This window comes from Prionailurus viverrinus, chromosome E3, assembly GCF_022837055.1.
Source record: "Prionailurus viverrinus isolate Anna chromosome E3, UM_Priviv_1.0, whole genome shotgun sequence".
Lineage (NCBI taxonomy): Eukaryota > Metazoa > Chordata > Mammalia > Carnivora > Felidae > Prionailurus > Prionailurus viverrinus.
The window spans coordinates 26587413-26597625 of NC_062576.1; the positions used below are offsets into that span (position 1 = coordinate 26587413).

Consider the following 10213-nt stretch of genomic DNA (forward strand, 5'->3'; position numbering starts at 1 on the left):
ATTAAAAAAAAATAGGGGCGCCTGGGTGGCTCAGTCGGTTGAACATCAGACTTCAGCTCAGGTCATGATCTCACAGTTTGTAGGTTCGAGCCCCACATTGGGCTCTGTGCTGACAGCTCAGAGAAGCCTGCTTCATATTCTGTGTTTCATCCTCTCTCTGCCCCTCCCTGACTCATGCTCTGCCTCTCTCTCTCTCTCTCTTAAAAATAAATAAACATTGAAAAAAATTAAAAAATAAAATTAAGGGGCGCCTGGGTGGCTCAGTCGGTTAAGAGTCCGACTTCGGCTCAGGTCATGATCTCATGGTCCGTGAGTTCGAGCCCCGCATCGAGCTCTGTGCTGAAAGCTCAGAGCCTGGAGCCCGTTTCAGATTGTGTCTCCCTCTCTCTCTGCCCCTCCCCTGTTCATGCTCTGTCTCTCTCTGTCTCAAAAATAAAAAAACGTTAAAAAAATTAAAATTGAAATTGAAATTAAAATTAAAACAAGAGCATATTCTTTCATACTTATGTGGTCACCTTGAGGTCACCCCATCCTGTGGTTTTGCAATGTTACAAGCCCCAAATTACAAAAGACAAAATTTCACTTCCTTACTTACATGTTTTTGGATGGATTTTTTCCAACTTAACTTGAGGACAGGGTACATGTGAGTCCGTGGTCAAACGAGGAGTTGAATAAAGGTGCTCTGTATTGAAGCCATGGAAAATCGTTTCCTCCAATGGTGAAACCTGATGGGGGGTGGTATTGGGGAGGGAATCAATTCATAAAATTGTTTAAATAACTGTATTTTCTTTATAACCTAACAAAGGATAAAACTCTGTATTAACTTCAGGTTCAAGGGGCATAATGAGCACAAATCTCTGTTCCTCCTCCCTTCTGAGACACCTAAAATGACAATCAAGGAATAAAGCCCTCATAGAGAAAAGAGGACAACCAGAGGATGAAAGATTTGCAAGCATTTCTAAAACAAACGGGTGAAGCTTGTCATCAAATTAAGAAAGAGAAGGAATGGCAGCCCAGGATCCACAAGAGGAAATTGCCCCGGAGGATGGGGGTCCCTCGTCCCATCAGAACTCCAAAAGGCTTCAATGATTTGGAGGCTCCCTGCCTGCTAACCCCGAGGAAAAGTCTTCCAGTAGACAATCACTCCCCAAGGGCTCACAGTCAGTTTTTCCACTGGCAGAAGAGACTCATCCAGAAAACAAACCCACATGCACAATAGCAGAAGAAAATCATACTAGCTACAAAGAAAAATCCACTCAGACCCCCATTTTAAATTTTGAATAAATAATCCAAGTTCTCCCACACAGATAAAACACATCAATAGCATAAGAGACAAAGATCAAGACCTACAAAGAACTGACTCTGGAAGAAGCACATACAATTTAGGGAAGGGAACTGTAGTTGGTATCTGCAGAGCAATTTGAGAAAGCATTGCATTCCGAAAGCGAGAAGAGGATGCTATGAACAAGGAACAATCACAGACCAGGAAATTTCTTAGACACAAGAATCTCTAATAGTGGCAGCTGTTATAATGTACTAGAAGTGTAGAGACTTAGGTTTGGTCCCATCTCTGTGACCTGCTCAAGTCGCTGAATGTCTCAGAACCTTGCTCTTTTATTGTAAACTTCATTAAGTCCTGTTTTACTCCAAGTATACTGCCTGAGGGCCCTCCTTCCTAGTTGCCTTGTCCTTGGCCCTTAGTACAGTCGTTATTTTGCTCATGCTGGTATGCTTAGGAAACGTGCTCTATCACCTGCTGTCCCCAACATGGACATGTGTTGACTCCTTTGTGAAGACTTTTCTCATCCAGGATCTCATTTGAACCCCACAGAGGTCCTACGAATTAGTCGAGGATCATCTGTTCCATTTAAAAGATATGAAAACTGAATCTCAGAGAGATTATATGAATGATGCCCTTTAAGTCACACCATTAGGAGTAGAGTTAGTATTGGCCACCATTTCTGGTTTTAACTCCAGTGCCTTCCCTCTCCCACCTCCCTAGCTCATGACACTGACATTCACCAGCCATTGGCACTGTTCTCACGTAAGAACCTTTTATTTGGGTTGGGGCCTGTGTGATACTCACAGTAATCATACCTTCTGGTTTGACTTTACATCCCTCTGGAAAGGGAGGCAGCTCAGCTTCATACTCTAAAGAGTGGGGAAAAAAAAATCCTCAATTCCACACTTCATTGCAGTTTGCGATGCAATTTCCCTTCCTCTGAATAAAACATTCTTAAATTTTATTTTCCTTGATGATGTATAGAAATGAAAACAACTGGCTATTACAGGTTAGTAATTATCGTGAGCCACCTTATTTAAAATGGGTAAAAGAGGACTGTTCTCTTGCATGACAGAGTCAGGCTTTATGGAAGAGGTTGAGGTTCTTTTGCTGAGAGGATACAACTTTAGATTTTGCCCCCAAGTTATGGTAACTACCAGGAATGAAAGAAGGAAGAGAATGGAGGGAAGCTAAGAGAAGACACGGATAGCTACAGAGGGGAGGGGAGGGCAGAATAGAAGTGACAGAGAGATGGGCTGTCCTTTGCAGTCATGAGGATGAACATGAAGATGGCCCGGTTGGGGTATGCATTTGGAAGAGCAATCCCATAAAGACCTTGCTCCTCAAAGTACACTCAAGAACGAGCAGCACTGGGCATCCCTGGGAAGTTAGAATTGCAACACCTCAAGCCCACCCCAGACCTGCTGAATTTGAACCTGCATTTTAACAAGATACCAGCTGACTTGTGCACACAAGTGGTAGCTCTGCTGTAAACTCCAGTAGTTTCCTATCCTGGCTGCACACTAGCATCACTGGGAAGGGGAGCTTTTTGAAAATACTAAAGTCTGGGCCTAACTCCAGAAATTCTGATTCAATGGGTCTAGGGCAGAAATGCTCATGGGCTACATTAGTTACATGCCTAAAAGAAAGAGTGGTAAAAATATTTCTGGAAAAGTCAATGTTTTAAAGGCAAATGCATAATCACTTTGTAGCAAGGAGGAAAAAAGTTTCTGGGCAAGATGGTATTGATGGAATATAACTGAATTGGACACATGCTTTCTTCTACCACCTGGTTCCTTGTCAGTAAAACATCTCTTGAATTTTTTTTTAAAACTCCTAGGTATCAGGCTGTGATGAGTATGTTACGCTGCAGGAGCAATTTTGATTTCCAATACTAGCTATATTAGTTTTCTACTGCTGTGTAACAAACTACCACAAACTTAGCAACTTAAAACAACACAAATTTATTATTTCACAGTTCCTGTGGGTCAGCAGTCCTGGTATGGGTTAGTCTCATCAGGGTGAAATCAAGGTGTTGGCCACGGCTGTGATGTCATCTGAGGGTTGGGTCTTCTTCTAAGATCATTGGTTGTTGGCAGTTCTCAGTTTCTTGTGGTTGTAGGTCTAACGTCCCCATTTTCTTTTTGTTGGTGGGACTCCCGGCTCCTAGAGACCACCCTCGAGTTCTCGCCATGGACAGTTCACACATGGTTAGTTGTTACTTCAAGATGAGCAGGAGTCTCTTCTGCTTTAATATCTTTGACTTGTTTTAAGGGCTCATCTGATTAGGTCCAGCCCACCTACCATGATCTTCCTAATTTAAAGTCAACTGATGACGAACTTTAATTACATCTGGAAAATCCCTTGACAGCAATGCCTAGATTTGTGTTGGATTGAATAACTGGGAGGTGTGTGCAACTGGGGACTGGGAATCCTTGGATCTTAGAATTTCGCCTACCGTAACAGCTCGGGCTCTACCACTTTGTTTTTCCTCTCAAGCAAGTAAATTCACTCTTCTTCCCCAAACAGTTTGAGAAACACGAACATGGTATGAAAACTATTTATTTAGATTTAAGATATATACATTTAGAGCTCTGATTACAAAGGCAATACATGCTATTGTGAGAAAATTCCAAAGAATACAGACCTGTCTTATGTAGGGAGTGTAAGTCACATCTGATCCCATCACAACCATAATAACCACTGTATTTACTAACATATGTATATAATATGCAAATACATTTATTTACATTAGATCTCCTACACCAGGTCAGACCATCCAAGTATAGAACCTCATAGCACAGTCCTTTTTCTTCTTCATTTATATCAGCTTTATCCTTATTTGAAGTTTGTAAAAATTAATGACTATCTCTTCTAATAGACTGTGTATTTTGTGAGGGAAATTGTCTGGGTCTGCTTATGCTCAGTATCATATTCCCAAAGAATACTTGCTGAATGTATGAATGAACAAAATAAAAAGTATAGCAAGTTACTTTTGACCCTTTATCTATTAATTTGTTCATATTTATTGACGGCCCGCTATGTGCCAGGAACCATTCTAGATGTTGAATGTGTGACACCCTTCAACGTTGTTATATACAGGATATGCCACAATTATTTAACCAGTGTACTCTTAGTGGGTGTTCAGGTTTTTTACAATGCTTCATTATTACAAACAATGCTGCCATGAGCATCATTATATATACATCATAAATTGGAAGGGAGATATATTTGTAGGATTATTTCTTAGAAGTGGAATTGTTCTGTTAAAGAAAAAAAATAATTTAAAATTTGGGCCCAAATGCCAAATGTTCCTACAAAAAGTTTACAACAATTTATACTAATAGTGAGACTCTCTGTTTCTCTGGGTTATTACCAATCCTATATTTAAAATGATATTTTGCTTTTATCTGCATTTCATTGTCATTTATTTTTATTTTTTCTATTTAGATTTTTTTCTAAGAAGACTTCTTAGGAGTTCACTTAAAGTTGATGGAAAGAATGCATATTTTTTCATCATACAACCACAAAAGATAAACAGTTGAAATGATTATGTAGAAGCATGGGAAAATACATTATCTTCAGGATAATCTGATGTGTTTGTGATTTCAAGTCTGTAATATTTAAGAGAATCTGGCATGTTTGAGAACTTGTCACTTTTGCCTTGTGATTTCAATTTAAAATATATAACTGATTACAGACTGATGCTTTTTTCCACTGAAAGCCACATGAGTTTGTATAAATTTGATTAAGTTTGTAAAGAGTATTGAACTCATTAAAACAACTTGATTCACCATGGTTTGACTCATTCAATTTATTTTCTGAAATAATTTTTAATTAAAAATTTTTTTGTGTGTTTATTTATTTACTTTGAGAGAGAGAGACAGAGCAAGCAGGGGAGGGGCATAGAGACAAGGAGAGAGAATCCTAAGCAGGCTCTGAGCTATCAGCATGAAGCCTGATATGGGGATCGAGCTCACAAACCATGAGTCAGATGCTCAACCGACTAGTCACCCAGGTGCCCCCAAAACATTTTTAATGTTTATTTTTGAGAGAGAGAGAAAAAGAACATGCACATGCACGTGAGAGAGCATAAGCGGGGGAGGGGCAGAGACAAAGACACAGAATCTGAAGCAGGCTCCAGGCCTTGAGGTGTTAGCACAGAGACAGATGAGGGGCTTGAACTCATAAAACTGTGAGATCATGACCTGAGCAGAAACCAAGAGTTGGATGCTTAACCGACTGAGCCACCCAGGTGCCCAGGAATAATTTCTTGTGGCTAAAAGTACACAGGACAGGACAGTAGTACTGTGCTTTGTACCTCACTTGGAGAGCTTATTTAAAATGGAGAGCTTGGGGACTTACCCCCAAGAAGTCCCACCTCATTAGGTCCAGTACAGAGCACAGGAATCTGCATTTTAATAAGTAATCTAGATTTGATGCAGGTGCTCCCAGTCTACACTTTGAAGCATGCTGTATGTTGCCTAAGGGTTTGGACTTGAGTGACACACACATCGGAGTTCAAGCCTGGTTCTGCCACTTGCTTCAGGCAAGTTTCCTAAACTCTATCTGCTTCAGTTTCCTCATATGTACAACAGGCAAAACCCTGAGTTCTTGTGTGGTTTAAATGAGAGGAAAAGCATCTAGCACAGTGCCTGGCACATAAAAAGCAGCTCAATAAATGTTGCCATTAGGATGACTTGAACAAATGGTAGGTGATGAAACAAACAAACAAACAAACAAACAAAAGATCATTAAAGGGCTTAGGTATTAAGGTAAAGAGTTTATCATGAAAGCTATGAAAATCATTGCAGGTCATGGCATAACGTAATCAGATTTGAATTTTAAAGACATTCCTGTGGAAGATGGTCTGGACGGTGGCCTTCTGCAAATAAAAAGCTACAGCAGCAATCCAAATAGGAAGTGGTAAGGGCCTGATCTAAAGCAGCAGCCATGAGAATCAAGGGTGATGAGTTGGGGGTTACAAATGTTAAGCAGGTAGAATTTGTAGGGACTGGGGATCATGGAAAGCAAATGGGAAGCATGTTAAGATGAATCTCTGATTTCTGGACTGGGTAGCTGAGTGAATGATGGTAACACTCATTGAGATGGAAAGTTGTTGGTGTCTAGAATAGTGCCTAGAATCATTACTGGCCCAGCATTTAAAACAGTTCCCAACATGGGTAGATATGTTGACAATATATGAGAATAATTTCATTGGAACCATAAGGTAAGTAGGAGCTAGTCTGTGCTGGGTTAAGAGAATAGGAATGAAAGTGGTATGAACAAGGGCAGTGTCTTCTTTCCAGAAGCTTGGATGAGAGAAGAACATGGGAAGACAAGGGCTAGAACATAATAGGGGCTAAGGGAGAAGTTTTTCCTTAAGATGACAGACCAAAGGATGTTTGCAAGCAAAAGCCAGTAAAGAAGTTAGATGTAGGAGAGGGGGTGACAGAGCAGGATCCTGGGATCGCAGGAGGATGGTACCAAAGCACAGATGTAGGCGGAGCTGTGAATAGCAGGGTAAACACTTCTTCCATGCATGCAGATGCAATTATGTTTATTGGTAATATGGAAGTTGGAGGATCCCCTTCCTGCTTCTGATTGCCTTACTATTCTCGGTGAATGCCTCCGACATTTACTAAGTGGTATCACACAATGTTTGAGGAGGGCAGTAGAAACTTGGGACTAGCAGATGGGGGCTGTTGATTGACAGGCACTGTGAGAGCCTCTTGGTGTCATTTTTCTCCAGCTGTACTCAGCTGCTGCGCTAGGGTTACAAGCAGGCATTCAGAGCTGGTCCATACTGGTATCTGGGAGGTGGGATGGAGGAACTTGGTTTTACAATAGCTTTAAGGATTGAGGCCAGAGAGGGTTTGGAGTGATGAACCAATGGCAATAATGAGGATACTGATGAGAGTAGTAACAGCAATATCAAAATAGAAGATGGGAAACTCGCGATACTTTGACTCAGCCTTCCTTAAAACTATAGTTAAAAATCATGTCACAAGTAGGATTTAACTAGAAGCCTTGGCAGTGAAGGAACTTTATTTATCAATAATACAAGTGCCTTTGAGAATACAAAGGTCAGAGGTAGTCATCACTGTTAAGATGAGACAGAAAATTAAAGAACATTTACAAGTAAGTTGTCAACTTATACACACACAGACAGCAGCAGCAGCATAGGACAGTCTTAAGTCAGATATTTACCTGTTCTGTATTTCATTTTCCTGAAACTGAGTTTCTGGCAGGTCTGATTGCTGTGATAATTAGCTTAAAATTTTTTTTTAACGTTTGTTTATTTTTGAAGGAGAGACAGTGTGAGCAGAGGAGGGGCAGAGAGAGAGACACACACACACAGAATCGAAGCAGGCTCCAGGCTCTGAGCTATCAGCACAGAGCCCAACGCAGGGCTCAAACTCACAAAGTGCAAGATCATGACCTAAGCCGAAGTCAAATGTTTAACTGACAGAGCCACCCAGGTGCCCCAATAATTTGCTTTTTAAATGGAGATATACTAATAGAATGTAATACTTAACCTCAAACATAGAATTACCACAAAGTCTGTTTTTCATGTTTGTCGTGAGACACTAAATCTTACTATCTCTTATAGAAAATTGCATGTTAGAATGTTTAAGAAATTGGGTTTATTCACCTGGGTTGTAATAATCATCACAGCACCTGAGTATATAATTCACCACCTTTGACCTCATTAACTTCTTTAAAAAAAATATTTTTTTAAATTTACTTTTGAGAGAGAGACAGAGCACGAGCAGAAGAGGGGCAGAGAGAGAGGGAGACACTGAATCTGAAGAAGGCTCCAGGCTCTGAGCTGTCAGCATAGAGCCCAACGTGGGGTTCAAAATCATGAACTGTGAGATCATGACCTGAGCCAAAGCTGGACGCTTAACCAACTGAGCCACTCAGGCACACCAGACCTCATTAACTTTTGGATGTAACTCTGTCACTTTGTGAGCGGCATCAGTTCACTTGCTTTTTAGAGAGCACCAAAACCTTTTGTCTTTGCTTTCTCCCTACAGGGCTGTTTGACCAAAATAAATCCCATGATTCTAAAACACAGTGCAAACCATGTTTCTTTGTTAACAACAACAAACATTTATTGAGCACTTTCTAAATGCCAGACACTGTGCTAAGCATCTTCACATACATTTTCTTATTCGGTCTTCCCAACAGCCCTGTGAGGTAGGTAAGCAGTTTCCCTAACAACACATGAGCAATAAACTGTATTATGAAGAGCTGTTTGGCTTGGAGAAGTCAAAATATCTTTCACTTTCCTGGGGAAATGAGAGCCACAACTACCTTCAAATAAGAGTGGATTCTTTATGGTAGAGTGAGATCAACTTGGGCCATGGCACCAAGGGGGCAAGGATCAAAGGATCAAATTATAAGGAGGACATTCAAGATGAAACAGATTTTTCTAAATATAATGTAATGCTGGAGAAGGAATTCAAACACTGGATGCAGGTGAAACAGACAGCTGCTGAGGTATCGATCAACTGTGTCCACTAACTATTCTCTTTCTCCTCTGTATTTTTCCACTTGTTTCACCTCCTTGCTCTCTCTCCTTCTATCCGATCCCGTATACTGGTGCATTCACTCTTTTTTCCATTCAACATTTACTGGCTTGCACTGTCCAATATAGTAGCCACTAGCCACAAGTGGCTATCTAACTTTGTTAAACTTAAAAAAACTGAGTACTAAAGTTACACTAACTACATTTCAAGTGCTCAGTAACCATGTTAGTAGCTACCACATATTTTTTTTATTGAGATGTAACTCATATATAATATTAAATTAGTTTCAGGTGTACAACATGATGAATCAGTAGGGCTACCATATTGAAAAGTTCTGCTGGGCAATGCTGTTTCACACAGCTGAGGTAGTGACAGTAGCCACAAGAATGAAAAATCTTGAGTTCTTGACCTTGAGGAGCTTACAACCTACAGGAGAAAAAGACCCACCCAATATTATTTTTTCAAGAGCTAACAATGAGCTCTTGTTGGAAATCGGGCAGTTTGCTAAGCACTTTCTAGGACTGTTTAGCTGCAACGCTCCTAATACCATAAAATAGGTGTCATTATTATGCTCATTTTACAGAGAGGGCAGTAACTTGCCCAACAGGTGAAGAGTATTGTAAGGCCTCATGACCAAGCCTATGTGTGGGGCCACAAAAGAAGTTGAGCTAACCTCCATTTGAGGATTTTAAGGAAGATTAGAAATGGGAGAAGGATTAAAACCCAAGTCTGTATAGACCACGCTTACCCAACATGTGGGCTACAGACTACATCAGAATTACTTAGGATGCTCGTTAAAAGCACAGATTTCCTGCATCTGATTAAGAGATCTGGGGGCAGGGGCTGGGAACCTACGCTTTAATCGAGCTCGCCTTCTCCGCCCCAAGATTCTTTCCTATTCATTAAATGAGGTTTGAGAGCCACAGTCCCCACCACTGGGTCCCCTTGTTCCGCTTTCCCCTGCCTTTAATCTGACTACGGATCAAGGTTGGAGACTGTGCTGCGTAATCTCGGACAAACCTCTCGGAGCCTCAGTTTCCCCATGCGTGAAATGGAAAGCCCGGCGGGCCTGCGGCGCGGCTGCTAGAAAGCCATTCAAAGTAAGCGCCCAGAAAACGCGGCTCTAGCCTGACGAGTCCCGCCCCTCTCTGCCGGCCCGGACTGCCTACCCTCGCAGATCTGCTCCCACAGGTTCTTGCCCAGCGGCTCCGCACCCTGTCCGGGCGAGACGGGTAGCTCGGGGGATACGGGGGACACGGTGGGCACTGGCGTCCGGGTAGCATCCGACGACTCTGTAGAGCCAGCCGGTTCCTCGCGAGGACCGGTGCGACTGCTCACCCGCCCCGGGGCCGCCATGGCCACGGTTTCCAAGGCAACCGCCCTCCCAGCAGGGCTG

At 41.7% G+C, this 10213-nt stretch overlaps 1 protein-coding gene across 5 annotated transcripts in view; it reads right to left on the reverse strand.

The window, feature by feature from the left end:
- IQCK (IQ motif containing K) overlaps positions 1 to 10186 on the reverse strand; it is a 130770-nt gene extending 120584 nt beyond the window's left edge. For 3 of the 5 annotated variants that reach the window (XR_007147744.1, XM_047838342.1, XM_047838340.1), the window contains exons 1-3: positions 9987 to 10186; positions 2087 to 2151; positions 596 to 725 (exon numbers count right to left, since the gene is read on the reverse strand). Coding sequence is in view for 4 of the 5 variants with exons in the window: in XM_047838342.1 (XP_047694298.1) it covers positions 596 to 725; positions 2087 to 2151; positions 9987 to 10173 (382 nt within the window). In the remaining variant the exon portion in view is untranslated. The remainder of the gene's footprint in view (positions 1 to 595; positions 726 to 2086; positions 2152 to 9986) is intronic. The other 2 variants (XM_047838341.1, XM_047838343.1) reach the window with 2 other exon arrangements.
- Positions 10187 to 10213: the final 27 nt, after the last annotated feature.